Source organism: Phodopus roborovskii, unplaced genomic scaffold (genome assembly GCF_943737965.1).
Source record: "Phodopus roborovskii unplaced genomic scaffold, PHOROB, whole genome shotgun sequence".
Classification (NCBI taxonomy): Eukaryota; Metazoa; Chordata; class Mammalia; order Rodentia; family Cricetidae; genus Phodopus; species Phodopus roborovskii.
This window is the reverse complement of record NW_026126525.1, coordinates 7,899,882-7,920,458: the sequence shown is the minus strand read 5'-3', so window position 1 is coordinate 7,920,458 and position 20,577 is coordinate 7,899,882. Positions and strand designations below refer to the sequence as shown.

The 20,577-nt window shown below is 37.9% G+C and overlaps 1 protein-coding gene across 1 annotated transcript in view; it reads left to right on the top strand.

Moving 5' to 3' along the window:
• The window catches only part of Cfap299 (cilia and flagella associated protein 299), a 484,124-nt gene that overhangs the window by 198,402 nt on the left and 265,145 nt on the right, over positions 1-20,577 (top strand). The window contains exon 3 of the mRNA XM_051198282.1: positions 3,006-3,096. Within this exon, the coding sequence (XP_051054239.1) occupies positions 3,006-3,096 (91 nt within the window). The remainder of the gene's footprint in view (positions 1-3,005; positions 3,097-20,577) is intronic.

The following is a 20,577-nucleotide window of genomic DNA, read 5'->3' as shown; positions in this document are numbered from 1 at the left end:
GTCTTGTCCTCTCCCTCTGCATCTGGATTCTAGTTCCACTCAGTGTTTAGGTATGGGTGTTTGCTTCTGTTTCCAACAGGTATTAGATGAGGGCTCCATGGATAAATTAGTTGTTGATCTCACTATCCGGGAAGGGCATTTATGGTAGCCTTTCCATGGATGCTCAAATTGTTAGTTGGTGGCAGTCTTGTAGGTCTCTAGACCTTTCTTTGGGTTCAATTTTCTCTTCAAACCAATATTGGCTCCCTCTTTTATGTTCTCTCTCTCTCTCTCTCTCTCTCTCTCTCTCTCTCTCTCTCTCTCTCTATCTATCTCTCTCTCTCCTGACTTCTATTCCTACCTGGACTCAATCTTCCTAGTTGCACGTGTTTTCCTTACCCCCTCCTACTTCTCTCTCCATTCACTGCCCCCCACTTTCCCTGTGCTCTGGGGGATTTATCCCTTCCCTCTTCTGTGAGGGACTTTATATGAATCTCTTAGAATACACCTTGTATCCTAGTTCCTCTGGTGGTGTGAATTATACGCTGGTGATCCTTTGCTCTAGGTCTAAAATCCATATATGAGTGAGTACATACTATGTTCATCTTTGTGATGGGGTTACCTCAGTCAGGATGGTTTCTTTAAGTGCCATCCACTTGCCTGCGAATTTCAAGATTCCATTATTTTTTTTCTGCAGAGTAGTATTCCATTTTGTAGATGTGCCACATCTTCATTATCCATTCTTCAAATGAGGGGCATCTAGGTTGCTTCCAGGTTCTTGCTATTGCAAATAGTACTGCTATGAACATAGTTGAACAGATGTCTTTGTTGCATGGATGTGATCACTTGGGTATATGCCTAAGAGGGGGATTGCTGGGTCCTGTGGTAAACTAATTCCCATTTTCCTGAGGAACCACCATACTGATCTCCAAAATGGCTGTACGAGTTTGCACTCCCACCAGTAGTGGAGGAGTGTTTCCCTTTCTCCACATCCTCTCCAGCATGAGTTGCCATTGGTGTTTCTAATTTTAGCCATTCTGGCAGGAGTAAGATGGTATCTCAAAGTTGTTTTAATTTGCATTTCCCTGATAGCTAAGGATGTCTTTCAGCCTTTTTGATTTCCTCTATTGAGAATTCTTTCTTCAGTTCTGTACCCCATTTTTTAATAGGGTTATTTGGTGTTGTGTTGACTAGTTTCTTGAGTTCTTTGTATACTTTGGAGGTCAGCCCTTTGTCGGATATAGCATTGGTGAAAATTTTTTTCCCATTCTGTGGGCTGCCATTTGGTCTTGTCTACTGTGTCCTTTGCCTTACAGAAGCTTCTAAGTTTGAAGAGGTCCCATTTATTAATTGTTTCTCTCAGTGTCTGTTCCCCTGGAGTTATGTTCAGGAAGCGGTCTCCTATACCAGTTTGTTCAAAGGTACCTCCTACTTTCTCTTCTAAGAGGGTCAATGTGGCTGGATTGATGTTGAGGTCTTTGATCCATTTGGACTTGAGTTTTGTGCATGGCGACAGACATGTAAGCATGCTCCAGTGGTGCAATCGGTTAGTGCGCGGTACTTATAAAGCAGTATATGTGCAGGTGATGCCGAGGTTGTGAATAGCTTCTTGTCTAGAGGTGTGTCTTTGTGCCCACTTGCCCTCCTTCATCCTGAGATTTTTGTCTCGCTTACACTTGTGCTGGTCTTGTGCAACCTGCCAGTCTCTGTGAGATTGTATGTGCATCTTCCCATTGTGTCTGGAAAACACAGTTTCCTCGAAGTTACTCAACATCTCTGGCTCTTCCAATCTTCTTGCCCCTTCTCTACAGATCACTGAGTTTTGAGGGTAGGGGTGTGATTTAGACTTCCAGTTTTTGACTGAGCACTCCTGTTTCTTACTTTGTATGTATTTTCCAGTTGTGTGTCTCCAATCTACTGTATTTTTGATGAGGGCTTGAGTGATGCACTAACCAGTGGATCTAGCTGTATGCCATTTGGTGTCTTTTTATGTGAGTTCCTTTATGTTGCGCTGTGTGCTTTAGGTTTTTCCCTCAGGCCTGTGACTGGTCTCAAGCTCTTCACCTAAAGAGTGTCAAGTTTGGGTTCCATATCACATGTCAGACTTTAAATCCAATTAAAAAGTTGTTGCTTGTCCCCATAATATTTGTGCCACTTGTACACCACAGGCATTTCTTGCAGGCAGGCCATTTTTGTAGCTCACAGTGTTCTTAGTTGGGTAAGATTGATGTTTACTTTTCTGCTTCTATAGTGTTTACTAGCTCGGAAAGGCCAAGTTTTCAGTTGAGTACCAGCCAGATTGATCAGTGTTCTATGTCATTTAGAATGTGGTGTCTTCAGCAACATAGTCTTAATGACAAGTTATGGAGCATAAGACAATAGCCTAAATACTTGGAATGTCTATGTTGACCCCTTTGACAATTCCTAAAAGACATATAAACTAGTCTTGATTCTGGGGGTTTTATATGGTAGAATATGACATCTAGCTGGGGTATTGTGTTCAATGATCTTTCTTAACATTTTCTTTAAAATTTATTTCTCTGGATTTTTAATGGTTTCTTTTATCCCAAATTAGTTTTCTTTCTTGTATTGAGACTATCTACTGGTGTGGAGAAATGAATTCTTTGTCATACAGACTTTATTGGGTTAAACTAATCAATAAACAATACCTAAATTATAGACATTTTAAGTGAGGAGTATAAATATGCTGACTTCTCTTTGATAGGAAAAAGAAAAGCTAGACATAGAAATGAAACAAATTTTATATGGCTTGGGGATTGATGTGGATTTTTGTATTATTTACAAACATGATTTCAAGTATTTGGAAATAGAAGCTCGGTGGTCACATATAAAATAAAATTGTAAAGCTGATCATAATGATTGCCTGCATTTGGTTTCCATGTTATAACTATATTGTCATGCAGACCAAAGAAGCACAACTGCTCATCTCAGAATGTTTGGAAAATATTTCTTTTATCTGAGATACTATGACATTATAGTCAGATTGATGTGATGTGTTTTTATAGGACACTAACAAGTGCTGGTAAGGAACTGCAAGATAATTTCCTGAAGGCCCTGGCATTAAGAGAAGAAGATAATCGCAATGGGAAAGTGAGCGTGAGTACATTTTACCCCAAAATTGAAATGTATTTTCAGATACACAGTAAATACAGATGAAAAGAGCCTGAAACTTCTTCCATAAAAAGAAGTTTATGTACAGGCAAGAGAGACGGCTCAGTAGGTAAAGGAGCTTGCTGTTAAATCAGGTCACCAAGGCCCACACAGCGTCAAGGGAGAGCTGACTAAATGGAATTGTATTGACCTCTGCATGCATGCCACAGCACTTGTGCACCCCACACCCTCAAAATGGTAAATGTCATGTAAGATATGACTATATTTACATATATGAACATATTTACCCAACTGGTTATTATCTCCTACTCGGGCTAATCCTAGGTTAAATAGTCCTAGCTAACCGCTGCCTCCAAACTCCATAACCCACTGACTTCCTAACTTTGTTTCATGTTGTTTTCAAGGGTTACCTAAAAGATACTTTTGTGGTCTGTCTTACAGCTCCACTATTTTCTGACATCACTGCTTCTAATGATCTATATTATACACCTATGAACCCTTCCCCTAGAAGATTTCCTTAAGTGTTACTTGGTATCATAAATATATAGTTTTTAACCTTAGCTGGATAGTCACTAGTTTGAAAACCATCATATTGCCATACTTCTTGGCCATGAGAAGATTGTGTGACCATTTATTTATGGGATGAGAAAGGTCATACTGAGTTTAAAGGTTGTGGGCCTAGAGCACTGATATGGTACAGAGGTTATAAGAGAATCTGGAGGTGGAGCATGACTACCATCAAGGTCAGTACTCGTTAGCTGAATACAACAGATCTTAGAAGGGTCTCTACATGAAGAAAGGTTGCCAATTAGGCAGGTTCATATGTTTTTATAAGCCATGTTGTCCTCTTGCGTGATGTGGTATTTAAAAGAATATTGTCCTTTTAATATTGAGTTTGGAAACAAAATAGAAGCACTTTGCATAATGCATGATTCATTAAGAATTTAATATTTAATGTGCTATGTGGAGTATATTTATAGCCACTAAAGTCAGAATTGTGAGTGAAGTAGATATAAACAATATTGTAACATATTTTTTTTCTAGTGTATAAGAAAAGATAGTTGAAAGGGCTGTTCGTGATGACTATAATTTTATTTGGTATCTAAAGATTATTCATTATCGGTAGGATGCTATACAATCAGAATATTAGCAGTACAATTTATAGAGTATATTTATGCTACAGGAAGAATTTGTTCTTTTTATTAATGTTTCTCTCTGTGTAAATCACTCATATTTGCACAAACAAACATGAATAAGACATAGGCTCACCCTACATTTCTGTTGCCACAGGTTTATGTAACTCTTCTGAGTGGACAAGTAGCTAAATAATTTTCAGATGGCAATTTTCAGAATTTTTTATTTTATTATCTTATAAGAGTCTAATGAAAACTATGATATTTTGTGTGGCGTTCCTGATGGCACTGATTTCCTCTTCCATATTGAGTATGTAAACAGCTACATGACTGACTAGTTTGACCTTTGAAATACGTATTATTGAAGCTGGCATAAAATACTATTTACAGCTTTCTATTCACAGTCATTTAAAGAAGCCACTGTAATTGGAACAGGAAAAACCTATGAATTAGTTACCTTCTAATATACCCATATCCTGTGTTGAAATCTCCGTGAAATGTAAGATTGCATTGTATATGACCAATTACATTGTGCTGACATGATCTTTTCTCTCTTTTCTATCTTCAAACTTCTCTAAAATGTTCCCTTTCGAGAAAAGAAAGATATCAGAGAGATCCTTATTTCCTTTTTAATAGAATCCATGCCTGTCTTCTGTAAACCATTGTGGAAAAATTATATGATTCATAAAGTCTTGCCCTCATTACAAACAGGTTACCTCAGTTTTTGGAAAACAAAATGTATACCAACTTTCCTTTAGCTGGAAAGGTAGACTTGAATGGTTCTTTATCTTTAATTCATTTTTGGATAAGACATATAATATGTGGGCATTAAGACAAAGGTGAGACAGCAGAGGTTATGTAGCTATGTTATCTGTGTTTAATTTTTGTTTGACCAATTATTACAGGCTAAATGTGTGTACTTTTACTTTATGCAGCCCAAGTATTCCCACCTACAATGTGAAGAATTTTTACACTGATGAGACATTGCCATGTTAAAATAACATACTGTATAAAGCATACATGTATGTATAATACTTAGATGGTTAAGGTCCCTAGACGCAAAGCCCAGTTTTCTGATGTGAAACCTGTAAGGGCCCGAGAAATTGTGATGATTGTAGACAAAGAAGCTAGGAAGAGATGTGACCTCAGCAGAATCCCAGTGTTAGTCCAATCACTCAGGAAACTCTGTGAATTGCGTCACAGTCTCTTATGCTTTAAAGCAAGGGAACTATGCCTTTATCCACTCTTGTCTGCTTCCTCTCTGTTAATTAATAAATAGCTTTCACAGAGTCAGGAGGTAGCAAAAGTCAGGCCATCCTTTTGAGGAAGGTGCAGGCAGGAACAGGAATAATTAGCTGCTAGCACCTGCCGAGTCTATAGATGAGTGCTAGTGCCCAGGGCAGCGATCTGGGAGGGGCATCATTTGCCACAGTTACCTACAGCTGCCCTTGCCATCTCTGTTACTTTCCCTTGCCCACTCTTCCCATTAGAAATAAGTAAATTAAAACATGAGCTATTTACTTCTCAAGTATACGGATCATTTATGAAATAATGTTATGAAGTATATACACCCAGAATTTTCTAGATAAGAGGAATGACTACAGAAAAATTTAAAATTCAGAGTGAATAATTAATACTGTTTCTGATCACTCTCCCAGAGGAAATAACAACAAACATTTAAAACAATTTAGAACAAATCATACTGAAAAAGTTATGTTGCCGCAAATCCATTCATTTAAATAAGAGCAAAACATTGTGCCAGGTGTTATATTTTTTTTCATTGTGAAAAGTATCAGAAAGACATAGTTTAAGAAGTTCTGTGTGCTACCTATCCCCAGCTAGTTGACTCCCCCATTGTTTCTCAACCTGTAATGGGGCAGAGAGCCACTGGGGAATAGAATAGTGGGCCAGGAAGTAGAGAGGACTCAGTCCTGGACCAGGCAGGCCACAAGGTAATCTTGTCATGATATTCCAAGTAAACTTTCTTCACCTAGGTCCCACATTATAGTTTCGGCCACGTCCAAAAGAAATGGTATTGATTCATCAAAGGAAAAAGTTCACTGATTTTTGAGAGCACTCAGAATCTAATAACTCTCCAAAGCTGATGATTAAGCTCCTAACATGAGCTTGAGGGACCATTTTAGACTCAACTCATAATAACCATAAAAATAATTGAATGAATGAATTAATAATCAAGAAAGATGTTAACCAAAAAAACTAAAGAAATTAGGGAGGTGAACATTTTTTAAAATCTCAGAAATAAGAAACAAAAACATAAGTAGAAATCACAATCTTAGAGTTTTGTTCTTGCCTTTAATTTTGAGACTAATTTAATTACAATGTTTCTTTCCTCTCCTTTTCCTTCCTCCAAACCATCCCATAAACTCCTTTCTGCTATCCTTCAAATTCATGGCCTCTCTTTTCATTGCTATTACATGCATATGTGTTTGTATATATGTGTATATTCCCAAATAAAACTTACTGAGTCCATATATTACTTGTATGCCTGTTTCAGAGCTGAGTACTCAACATGGGGCCACTAACTGGTGTGTTCTTCCATGGGTAGGACCAACTCTTTATCTCGTAGCTTTACTCAGGTTCTTTCTATAGGGTTGAAGTCTTGTAGGCTGTTCCTGTTCAGAAAAAAAGGGACTTTAGGCATGTCTGTTGGTGGTGCCATCCTTGTTCAGCTCATGCTTGGGAGGTCATTTTGGTGGAACTTTATGGGTATAGCTTTTGATGTTATGAGGAGACACAGTCTCACAGCAAAGTCTCCAGTCCTCTGGGTCTTACAGTCCTCTCCCTCTCTTCTACAATGTTTCTTGGGCTTTAGGTACAAAAGTGTTTCATAGATGTAGCCATGGGGACTGGGCTCCACAACTCTGCATTTCAATTGGTTGTGATTTTATGTAATGGGACCCTGTCTGTTGTCTAGAGACATTTCCTTGACGAGAAGTGGAGACTATACTTACCTGTGGGCATAAAGATGTGCACACACAGACAGATACACACACGCACACACACACACACACACACACACACACACAGAGAGAGAGAGAGAGATACAGAGAGAGAGATTCAGAGAGAGAGAGAGAGAGAGAGAGCAGGAACAAAGGAATGCAGCAACCATGCAGTGATATCTTTCCCTCCCTAACTGTAGTAAGTGGAGAATATACGAAGTAATCTTGACAGCAAGGACTGAACAAGTAACCTGTCTATTTAGATGATACTTAACTGAGCTTCCTATTCCTTTTATCCACTCCTGAGTCCTATGGAGAGGCTAGATCTCAGAAGGGGAGGTCCTTTAAATTATTCTGTCTGTGTGTGCCTGTGTGTGTGCATGTGCGTGTCTGTGTCCATGTGTGTATGTCCATGTGTGAGTATGTGTGTCTCTCTGTGTGTGTGTGAGAGAGAGGGAGAGACAGAGAGACAGACAGAGAGAGAGAGAGAGAGAGAGAGAGAGAGAGAGAGAGAGAGAGAGAGAGAACTCCCGGGAGTTGGTTCCCTTCTTTTACCTGTGGAAGCTGGGGATCAAACTCAATCTAACTCACGTCACCATCCTGTGTACACATGCATCTTCCCATAGGGATATCTCATTGGCCTGGCTGAGGTCCTTTGATGCAGTGCATCAAAGTTTTAGACTGCAGGTCTCTATATTTACTCATATGGGTGGAGAAGGCAGAGGGAGTTGGCTCTGCACCAAAGATTTCACTACAATCAAAACAGAAAAGTTCAATGCATTTATAGATTTATAGAAATAAAGGGAATGCCTCAGAAGGCTTCTTTATTTGTCATTTTTAATTTAACTTTCCTTTAATTTATTCTTTGTGTCTTTCCCATCATACACCTCAATACCATGCATTTCTCCACCCCTGCATATCTGCCATTTGCCCATGCCACATCCCCCCAAATAAAATAACATTTAAGAGAGAGAGAGAGAGAGAAAAAAAAAAGATCTCATCGTGGAAGCTGCAGTGTGACACAGTGAGTCACTAGGTAAACCCCTTTGTCCATGTATATTTACTATTTACTTGTAAGTGTTCATTCTTGGATGAGGCCCCCATTCTCTTCCTTTCCCATCACCCCTCCTCTCCTTCCTTCATGAAGGAAACTCAGTAATGGCTGTCTTGCTTTTATTAATGTCCACTTTTGTATGATGCGATGGACTGTGCTTGGTATTAACAGGATGACTTGTATTTCTAAATGGCTTTACACCTTACAAAAACAGCTGGAAAACAAGTCTGATAAAATGGCATCTCGACTATTTGAAAATGCACATGTCAAAATGAATGAATGTAAGTTAAAGGTTGGTTCCTGCTGTCTTGAGCATTTCTGTGTACCCAGGCAATGGAGATGTCCTTGAGAGAAATCTGCATTCCACTCTGGAATCTGTAATCAGGTATTAAGTATTTATTAATTTATCTAGCACAGGAAATTGTACACATATTTTCTTGTGGGGTGTTTTCTTCTTTTTGAGGGGGATAAATTTTTTCCCCCAGATTCTTGAAAAACTATTTGGGGAGGAGAAGCATCCAGTTTTAAATACTTTGATTCAGGGTAAGTGGAGTTGGAGTGAAACACAAAAGTGTCTATGTCTGACCCCCTGGTAAGAACCACCATCACAGCCCTGAGTTTCTGCACCTCTCCAGCAAGGAGAATTACATTGGAGTGCAGGATCAAGTCTTCTGCCATTAGGCTGTAACCAGAAGAGAGCAGAGAGGGACTGTGAGGGGAGGGGCAAAGGGAAGGGCTGTGGAAGGAGACTGATCCTTGCTTGAGCCAGTTTCCTCACAAGTTTCCTCACATCATAGAAATGAGAGGAGCAGACTTCATTTTGTTTTGTAGCTTTCCCATATGGCATTCTCCTTTGCATTCTTGCTGACAGATGGCTGCCCAGCCTTTTCCTAAATAGTTTAAATATTTCCAGTGATAGGAAAATCATTCCTTTGTAGGTTGTCTTTTCCATTTTGGCAAGTTAGAATTTGACTTTGGTATTGAAACCTGGCTATTTATATTATCCTTTTAAAGTTTTCTTGCTTGTTTTCTGCTAAAAAAGGAATAACGCTCTCTGTAGTTATTTAAGCCTCTGTCATTCTATGTAACATTGTATTGTTCCTTAAAACAAAAAAACAAAAACTTCTCCATTAAAAAACCCCAAGTGCAGCATGCATATTAAAGCATGTAACTCTCTAGTATGTATAAATTGCTTTAATTCATAAACTACTAGGAAAATGAAGCAGCACTCTGGTCATGCTCCAGAAGAAGAACTAGAACATTACTGACAACAAATAAATCCCATGTATACCGCTTCAGTCAGGACTGTTCTGCTCTCAAAGGCTGTGTGCTCCTTCCACGGGTACCATCCCACTCTGTCCGTTTTGAATTCTTCTAAACACAACGATATCTTCTGACCTCTGTCACCAAATGTTTCATTTGTGAGAATCTCTACGTCATCAAATGCCACTGTGACATGTATCATTTAATGTGTTGAAGTTTTTTAAATTTTATTTTTTTAATGCTGAATAGGATAATGGAATCTTAATGTGACACAATTTTTGTCCTTCATGGCTAGAACATATTCTGTCCAACTTAAGGTGTATTTCTATATCCTGCTTAAGTTATATATCCTATCCTACTTAAGATACTCAAAATCACTAATATGAACTTTTTTTACTCCATATTTACCATTTGGATGGGTATTGACCAGAGATGTCTGTTTTTCATATAGTGAGTAGGGATCATGACACATGGAGAAGCTGTTTGCACATCTCCGCAGGATATCAGACAAATATATATAAGTTCGATTTCAAAGTATCAGTCTTGGTAGAAGTTGAAACTTAAGGAGTTTCTAGTGCATATTACTGCTTAGAGCTGTGTGATTCCACCCTTCAGTGTGGGCACAGACTTAGGAAAATCATTCTGGTTAATGCCAGGGACACTCAATCATGTCACCCCAAACTAAACTTGGTACTTTGTGGCATGGTAATGTATTACACAATGTATTGTTATTGAATGGAATGTGCTGTGGTTTCTAATGACCTGGATATTATATTAAATAGTATATCCTATGATTGTGTCACTGATTACATTAGCTCATGCTACACTATAATTAAAGGGTATTTTAAATTAACAATTATAGTAAGCTAGCATCTATGAAAATGATTAAAAAGTCATGTCCTTTCTTTCTGGTCCAATGGTATTAATTTGAAGGCTAGAATTTACATTTTACCTCACTAGTTTTATTGAATTTTGCTGTTATTCAGGCCATTTGTCTGCCTATTAGGATACTCACATTCAAAATTAATTAATTCAACATCATAATTATCTCTAGCTGTGCACTCAATGTCAGGAAATGATGAGCAATTGGCTGACAGTTGGTGCGGGTACTCAGGGTCATCTCTCTTTGGGTCTTGTGGTAGGGCTTATATTTTCTTGTCAGAGAAATTTGCTTCCAGAGTAGATTAATTTTTACCTCTGTGTAAAAAGGATAGTATCTTGCATGTGCAAATGTCATAATTTGGCCTTGAGCAATGTCTAGTGTGAAAAAATAAAATGTTAGTGAGGAGTAGCATTCATTTAGCCAAAAAACAAAACAAAAACAAAAAACATAGCTATGCATTTATTCCAACTGAAATTACTTATTTGAGGCATTCTGAAGGCATGATATGAATGATGGATCTGTGTCCTCTCATGTTAGATAGAGCTGATCTCTAGCTGGTCCTTTATAGTTCTATTGAATATATAGTTGTTTACTTTCTGGATTATTTATTTCCAGTTTAGAGCCTGTGCCTATGCTCCCTCTTATCACACCTGTGGATCTCCTGCTTAATTACAAGGCCTGCTCAATTCCTCCTCACAAGCAGTAGCACCATTTGCATCTTCATCTTTACACGTTTTACATCCACAGCCTATGTGCAAATGTTTGTTTTTCTCTGATATAATGGTGGGAATGAGAGTCTAGAAGATGCAGTCCTGCTGGGGTTCAGCTGTGTTTTTTGTAAACTAATGGGTCTAGAATTGAAGTCCCTAATCATTGCTGCTAATGTGTGTGCACTTTTAGCTTGTCTGCAAAATCGGAATTACTGAAGAGATAATGATTTAAAATCCTATTAGTGATGAATGCTGATTCAAAACTCTCGTGGTTGTACTTTGTGATTGTGTTGCTGTGAATTATACCTAAAAAAAAAAAAAAAAAAGGGACCCTATTACTCCTCATCTTGCAGAACTGCTACTGTTACATCCTCAGGAAATCTTTCAGGGCTGAAAATTGTGTTTGGAGTGTAAGGGCTCATTTATTCTTTAAACACTACCAGTAGTGTTTTTATAAGGCATGTGACCAAATCATAATATGTGCTTTAAGCAATGAAGTAATGAAAGTTGTTGACTATCAGTAGGAAACTTGGATGCTATTCAGTTGATTTTGGGATATGAGGGGGAAAAAAGGTAAAGCTCACTGGATCTCAAAGGGAAAACTTAAAAGTTCATGAATAATAAACAGGGAAAATATTTTTAAAAGGTAGGGTGTCAAATTCCTATGACATCAGTTTAGTATATATGTTCCACACTCATGTATGGAACATTACCTACACTCACAGTGACCTTGGCCACCGAACGAAGGCCATATTTTTGAAAGCCTCGAGTTGTACTGAAGCAGTTGCTAAAATAGGCACAAATACGCTTTCCTTCCATTCGGTACATAGAACTTTCTCCCACCTGTTTATTTTCCCTTAAACAAACATATTATCTGATATAGCCAATCCAAAGAAAATGTTCTCTCCCAACACATGAATGAAACCCCCTCTTACGGTCCCGTTGCTAAATCCCAGAGATTCTGATGTAGTTCAGGCTCCTATATCATATTCATGCCACTCTTGGAATCACTTCAGTGAGTGCCCAAAATTAATTTCAAGCATTTAATCAGCTTCTGTTTAAGCCTGCTTTCTCCACTGAGAGTGGGGTTTATTTTCCATATTGCAAGTATATTATAACACAGACTGGAAGCTGTGCCAACATGAAGTTTTATATGAAAAATCAGCTTTAGCCTTAGTCTTGGATAGATACACAGAATAGCAAAATTTAGAACATTACATAAAATTTGTGCCATTGGCCCTTATGAAAATTCTCTTATACTATGGTTATTTTCTGACAATTAGACACAGGCTTGTGGTATATTAAAGATAATAGGCTCTGCAGTTGAGTCTCTGATTCATAGATTAATTGTGGTACTAATGAGTACTTTGTTTCTGTCATGGAGGGACAGCGATAACAGACTCAGTGAACTTCAGGGTGCCTTAAATGAGTCACAATGGTGTACATTGTGTGGTGCCTATATTTATTGAATGCTTAACAGATAGTAGATATTATGAGATAGTAAATTATTACATAAAGTAGTGACTCTCATAAGAATAACTAGATAAACACTTAAAATAGAGTTGCTTTTCGTTCATGGATGATTAAGTTGAGGCTCAAAAAATGTGATCTTAACTATCCTCTAAAATTGGAGCAGTCAGAATTTTAATCTCACTGTTTTATTACTTGGCATTATTAAAAACTTGAGCGTATTTTGCCTAAATTTTGGATATAACTGATTTGTATATTTCTTAAATTTCCTTATTTAATAAATTGTCCTTGAGTGTATATACCATGCTTTTGTGCATGACTTTTCTGGCCCTGACTTAAATTTGCATTCAATTGAAAAAGATTACAAAGTCAAGTGGAATGAGAAAATTATCTTGGCTCTCAAACCAATAAAGCTATGCTGGAGGAATGGCTGAGGGTCCAACTAAAGACCTCCTGTCACCGTGCTCTCCTATTTCATTCTTTGGAACAGTGTGGAGGAAAGTATGCTGTAGAGACTGACCATTACTGTGGGATCCACATACCATCTCAGCTGATAGCTACTGATTTGCTAATCCTCTGTGAGAAATGTATAGAAGATTCTCATGTCCATTTCCAGGGTGAATAGAAAGGGCAGAACAATGCATTGACAAAACCAACAGACTCTAAGTAAATGAAAGTGAAAACACAAGATTGAGCCCCTAAGGACTCACACTATGTAAAGTGAACTGCTTGGCAAGAACATTGCAGTCACAGAGTTTGTACAGTATTATGGTCATCCTAGAGCCTGCATCCTGAGAAACATATATGTGCAGGAAAGACTCTGAAGTTTCATATTGGTCTTAAAGCTCAAGGGAACTCAAATCATTAAAATGTGGAGACATATCTACATCAGAGGATTTGCCTTAACAACATGAGAATTCTAGGACAAAAAGTTAAATACAGAAATCAAACAAGCATTAGATTTAGGTTGATGAGATGAATGTAGATGGTCCTAGTGGCTAATTTCCCTTGGTGACTTAGCAGAGTCGTATCCCAACAGGTCTCAGCAAGCCAAATGGAACAACAGGACACTTTCTGAAATGCTCTTCTCTGAGGAGAGAACTTTTTAATAGAGGTTTTGTGTGTGTGTGTGTGTGTGTGTGTGTGTGTGTGTTGTGTTGTTTTGTTTTTTTTCTCATAGCACTATAAAGGTATGGGGTACTGACAATGCCCTGCTGGAATGTTGGCCAAGTGCACATGCATCTGGTCAGAGATGTAGATAGTGTGCATTATACTTCTTCCTAACTTATCAGTCTTCTCTTTATAATTCTCAGTGTAAGATCCATACTGTAAGATGCTAGTAGTGTATGATCCACCATAATGCCCCATTCTCACTTTTTAAGCAACTTGTCATACAATTTTAGGAGCAAGAATATCTTCCACTGTAGCGTCAAAGCTAAAAATATCAGAGGCAATGACATATAGGTTGACTAAATTAGACTATGACTTGTTAAAAAATACCTGTAAGTAAAGTGAATGCATCAAAAAGTCAAATGTGGACATTGTGTCAGTGTAACTTACATATCAATTTTTCTTTCTGCCATCTCCCAAGACAGACAAAAACAGGAATAGGAATGAATAAATTGAAAATGTCCAGATATCCAGTGATGTCTATAAATGTATGGCATAAAATATCAGAATAAAAATAATACTTAGATGTAGTGAGATAACCACCCCACCTGCATCTGTTACACTGACCACGCCCACTGGGGCTTGGGGACAGGTTCAGGTGCAACCTGGGGGGTGGGTGGCTAGGGCTTGGGACAAGGACCCCAGCTCACTCTCTTACTTCCTGGTCAGAGCATCTGCGGCATCCGGAGATATCCTTGGAATTGGAACCAGCGGGCAGTCATCTTTTTCTGGTGTAAATGATTTCTTCTCAAATAAACATCCATCAGCCTATTGTTTCCCAGATTCTTATTTACCACGTTTGAGTATTCACAATTAGAAGCCTCTAAATAATCTCTTCTTCTGTAGTTGGAAGGTGGAGTCTGACATGGGAAGCTTTTCAGGAGTTTAAGGGCTGCTGAGACCTCACAGTGAGAACCTGTGTCTGGACCACACAATGGGGAGAGAATAATCAGAACGCCTTATATACATGTATGAAAATGTGAAGGTTCAAATTAATCAGTGAAAAAACAAGAACAAAACACCAAAAACAAACAAGACTGATGGTGAACTAAATTCTAACAATGCAGAACTCAGATAGTAAATGATTTAATAATCTGTTAGAATACTATAAAACTATTAATAAGATTTCAATAAAATTGGTGATGCTTTAAACATTGTCACAAACAAATTCAAAAAACACACATTCAAGATGGAAATAAACACAGCAGCCCACAGCCATTCTTTTTCCCTGTCAAAGAAAGGACCCAGAAGATTTTGAAAGACCTAAATCTTATTCCATTATAGCCATGGAATTAAGATGTGACATCAAAACAACCCATGTTTGGAAATAGCCATGAGTTCAGGCTCCCTCATTTTGTGAATGACTAATTTTGCTCAAGTGAAACTAATTATTGATTTGATATTATCTGCATTAAAAAAGACATTGTCAGTAAGTAATTCAAGAATAAACTCACTACATTTCTCTTTTATTTTAATTGAAGGAAGTTATTCTCAAAAAGATGCTGAGGTTATGTCTGTCAGTGAGCTAATGGAACTGTAATTTGTTTTTCTGCATTTTTCTTCTGTCCTCCCAGTTTTAACATGATATATTATTTCAAATGGGTGCAGATAAAATGTTCACTTAAAAACAACATTGAGAGAAAATTTTATTCTGTACTCAGATTTACAGATTGTGAAACCTGAATTTTTCTTGGTGAGGCCACTGCCCTCAGCATAGCAAGAATTAGTTCCTTCTGATGTTTGCCTGGGGGTGACTAGAGAGATGGTTTAGGTTTTAAGAGCACTGCTCTTCTAGAAGACCTGGATTCAATTCCCACCACCCACCTGGTAGCTCAAAACTGTAACTCCAACTCTAGGGAATCCAATGTCCTCTTTTGGCCTCCTGGGGCAGTAGACATGTACAGTGCTAAAGAGATATACATACAGGCAAACATGGACTATTAATAAAGACAAGGGGGGGAGGAGGGAGGAGAGAGCGTGTGTGCCCTAAGGAAGTAAGGATTGACATCTAAAACAGAAACTTCAAACTTTCCATTTGGTCAACTAAGATTTTAGAGGGAGGAATACCATTTAGTTATCAAAGGCTCAAGGCCTCAGAGTGTCGACAGAAAATCATAAAAATTGGAGGGCAAGGAATGCAAGTTAATGAACCACTATCACAGCCTCTACACCCAGCACTAGTTTGGCCAGCTGCCCATAAAAGAAGTCGATTTTCCTTAATTAAATATAAGACCTCAAGAAACATTAGGGAATAGTCTAGTGTCCCATTTTCCTGTTCCATCTTGACTTATAGTACCAAGTCATCACAGGGAAAACTCAAGATGAGTTTTATAAAACCCCAGAACAGGAACTGGTTTACCAACTTTCCAATGCATAGCCTTATTACAGACCTAAAGAAATGCTTTCTTTTATGACGTTTCTAGATAGCAGCACAAATAGATAAATTGCATGGGCAGGTGGCTCACAGTAAGTTTCATATAGGCATATATAAAGATGTGTTACTATAGGCACAATGAATTTATTAGGGTCAGAACTAGGAAGCAAAGACAGGACCAACCTGTCAAGATGGATGCAGGGATAACAGTCAAACACTAAAACAATGATGAAATGCATGTCACATTGCACATAACAAAGGCAGGCTTCTATGGTGTCCATGACCTTGGCTGAAACACTTTCCCTAGAGATCAGTTTGATAACAGAAAGAAAAATTTAACGTTAGGAATATGAACAGAAGAATGAAATAGAGGAGAATTTGGAACTGACCAAATATTGTCTTCAAGGAAAGTGCATTAAACTAAAAAAAAAAAAAAAAAAAAAAAGAGATCATTTTACATTGGCATGATCACATGTTTTGCCACCAGTGAAAACAGAGGCTCAGAAGTAAGTTAATTTCTGTTACAGAGAAAAAGTTCTTTTTTTTTTTTTTTTTTTTTTTTTTTTTTTTTCCAAAGCTATATAAAATGCCTATGTTGGCTAAAAGAGAAATGACTGCAATTGTACTTGAGGTTGCACTCAAATAGTTTACTCATATTTTGGATTGTGGAAGCTCGGTGGTTTGCACTGAGGGGATGTGTCTGTGAAGATACATTTTCTTTCAACCATATCCCTTTCAGCCAGATGCACAGTACGAGTGTCTGTAACATTATTTTCCAAAAGCAAAACGTAACCCTAATGGGAGGAGAAGGAAAATACCAAAAATGATTTTCCCAAAGTGTTCTTGCAATAATAATTTTTCCTTAAACATAGAAGAAATTATGCTCATACATCTTACTCTGACTACTGACTGGAAAATCGAAAGTCTAGATTATATAGCCAAGAAGACATGATTAAAACATGCTCCTTCTGATGCTACTGCATCTTTTCAGAGAGGAAAAACAGAAACTAATGTCAGGAATGTGTTTTCACAAAGTCTTTAGCTTATGCTATTTGTTCTGAGTTTAATCAGAAATTAAAATTAAAAGAAGACATGTGTTTGTTTCTTTGAGAATAAAAAAACGGTTGTGTATCATTTACTTAGTGATATCATCTATCATGTCAGTCTCCCCTTTTGCTTTAGATCTATCTATGAACAACTAATATGATATGGAGAACACCAGAACCCCTGACTTAGATCTGCCTGATATTGCTTACCATTTTAATAATACTTTAAGTTGAGATGAAATTAATTCTCTGTTTCTGTCTCTGTCTCTCTCTTTCTTGTGTGTGTGTGTGTGTGTGTGTGTCAGTGTTATCAAAGAAAGGGAGGCTATCAATTAAGAGTGTGGTGCATGGGAAGAAACATGGGAGGAAGAAAGGAATCAATATAATTATATTTTGGTTAAAATATAAAAACAAATAAATTTACTTTAAAAAAAGATTATGCCCTATAGTACAATAGTGGCACAAATGTTATGAAAGTAACCAACAATTTTGGGTTGGATTTAAGGCTTGCTCCATGAGGACTCTAGGGGAAACTTACTACTATTATTCTGCTAAAGGAATGCATAGATCAGTACATCACGTAACCCTCATAGTAGATGGTATTTAACACAGAGACCCACAACTGGGCAATGGGCACAGATCTAGAGACTTTGGAGCACCCAGGCCTAAATAAGATGTCATTATCAAATCCTTTTCCTGAAGGCTCAGGGACCAACAAGGAATAAAGGGAGGACAAATTGTATGAGCCAGAGATGGTTGATGACTCTAAGGAAACATCTTCCAGACATAAAATAACAGATGTGTGTATGAACTTACAGAGACTGTGACAGTATGGAAAGACAAAACCCCAGCTCAGAGAAGGGAAGTGGGAACAAAGCCCCACCCCTAGCCAAAAGCTATTTGCAGCTGATAGCTGTGGGAAAGGAAAAACCAATTTTCTTCAGTGAAGTGACAGTGGCTATATCAACCACGTTCCAGGCAAGATTCACGACCAGGAATAATTGGCTATCACAAAACAGGCACCATGGTTGTTTTGTTGGTTTTTTATTTTCCTTTTTGTTCCTTTCTTTTTAAATGGAGAAGGAACATGAAGTTGGGTGTGTAAAACTGTGGGAGATCTGGGAGGAGCTGGGGGGAGGAGAAAGAATATGATCAGAATATACTATATGAAAACTGAAATAGTTTAAAATATATAAAAATGTAAAAATGGGGGAGGAGGGAAAGAAAAGAAAAAGGACGTTAGCACCCACACAAGAACAAGCCCAAAACAGAAATCAAGGCAAAGAAGGAATGGCTGGAGTATAGGGAAGCAGAGGGGCAGAGGCAGATGTGCCCAGTATTATACAACAGACCTTAACCAAATGCAGGGTGTCCTAGTGTGGGTTCTACTGCTGTGAAGAGACACCATGACCCTGACACTCACAAAGAAAACATTTGATTGGGGTTGCTCACTTACAGTTTCAGTCCACTATCATCAGGACACAGAGCACGACCCATGCAGGCGCACAGGCATGGTGTTGGAGCAGCTGAGAATTCTGCATCTTGCAGGCAGCAGGGAATCGAATGGCTGTCACACTGAAGGAAGCCTGAGGTAAAGAGACCTCAAAGCCCACCCCAACAGTGACACACATCTTCAAACAAGGCCACAACTCCTAATAGTGCCATTCCCTTTGGGGGGCATTTTCTTTCAAATTACCACATTTCACTCCCAGGACCCACAAAGAATGAATTGTAATAAAATCCAAAATCAGCTATAAAAATGTCAGTATTTTCTGACTTCAGAAATGTGTGATTTTTTTTTTAGAATACCAAAGGAGTTGGTGACATATTTCTAGCTGGCTTATGGCTTATGCCTGTGAAGGAGAGACATTGGAAGGACATACATCCATAATAAGAAGGGTTGTTTTGATGATTTGTTTTATAATTTTAAACTGTAAACAAAACGGGGGATGTGTTCTGGTAAGGCCAAATGTTTTTGTTGTTGTTGTTGTTGTGTTTTTGTTTTTGTTTTTAATGTCCCATTGCAGTAGTGCAGTAGGAAGGGAAAATTACAGTATGAGACTCGAATGATGGCCACCATGGAAATTACATCAATCTAGGATCCCACACAATAAAACAGTATGAAGGGACTGCAAAGGAGCATATTTATATCTTCAATTAGATATAAAACTGTTCTAACCAAAATTTTTCAGTTTTTTCATACTTAACAATATATTTAGATATTTTCATTAAAGATCAGTTATCTTAACTTTTATAATCATCTACAGATGCCAAATTTAAGTAATTTGGAAATGTTATGAACTTGTTTGTTTTATTTTTGTTTTTTCATTTTGCTGTATTGTTTTCATACCTCTGTCCCTTGTTCTCCCAAACACCTGAAGGCACATTCATGAGAGAATACTTGAAATTCAAAGGCATACATTGTGTGTCCATACCCATATCATTTATCACTCACCAATGTGGTTTGACTGACAGATGGCCCTAAAGTAGAGAGAGCAACGTTCAAGTAGGCTTGAAGTAGGAGGGTTCGTTAAGTTATGAGTACATCCCAGGAATACACCCCACGTGGATTTCCTCACTTCATTTATTGAGGCTAAAGCTACAGGAGCCTGATGCTGCTCTGAGCTTCAAGAGGGGACTGACAGAAAGTTCAGCTCATGGAAAACTTTCTTCTACAGTTAGAAAAACATTCTGGCTTCATCCTGCACATACATTCTGCCCCAAGGCTTCTTGCTACTGTTTTCTGAATTACTCACTAGCTTGATGAATGGCAGTCACAAGTAGCGTTTTTACTGCAATGTACAGATGTTGCTATTTTCCATGATTTTCTTGGAGTAAGTAGAGGGTTTTCATGTAGAAAAAAAAATCATTTTGGATGTAATAAAAGAATTTAGATTTCTACTTTTCACAATTCTATATGCTACCCACCTCTTTACTAATTTTTTAAAATTGAGTTTGTTTAAGGAACCTGTCTTTTTTAGCATTGATAGAAAGCAGATGTTAACAACTGGATGAGGCTAGGAGGTTTAGTGAGAATAACAGAGAAAAGTGTGGTGATGTCGTTGAGGGTGAGGAGTGGAGTTAAAATACTTGTGGAGAACAGTGAAACTTGGTGTGTTGTGTGTGCAGAGAGAAGATGAAGAAAAAACAGATGAAAAGAGGGAAATGTGTGAAATATTTCATACAGGCTTAGGATTGCCTATATTTAATAAAGATTTAATTGGATATTTAAGAGCCTTAATTGGTTTTTCAAATGAGTTTTATTAATTTATTATTTATTCAATATCCAGGCTGCAATTTCCCCTCCTTCCTCTCTTACCAGCCCCTCCCCCCATACCTCCTCTGTTCTCATCCTGCAACCCTCTACTCCTGATTAGGAGAGGGCAGGTCTCCCAAGAACATC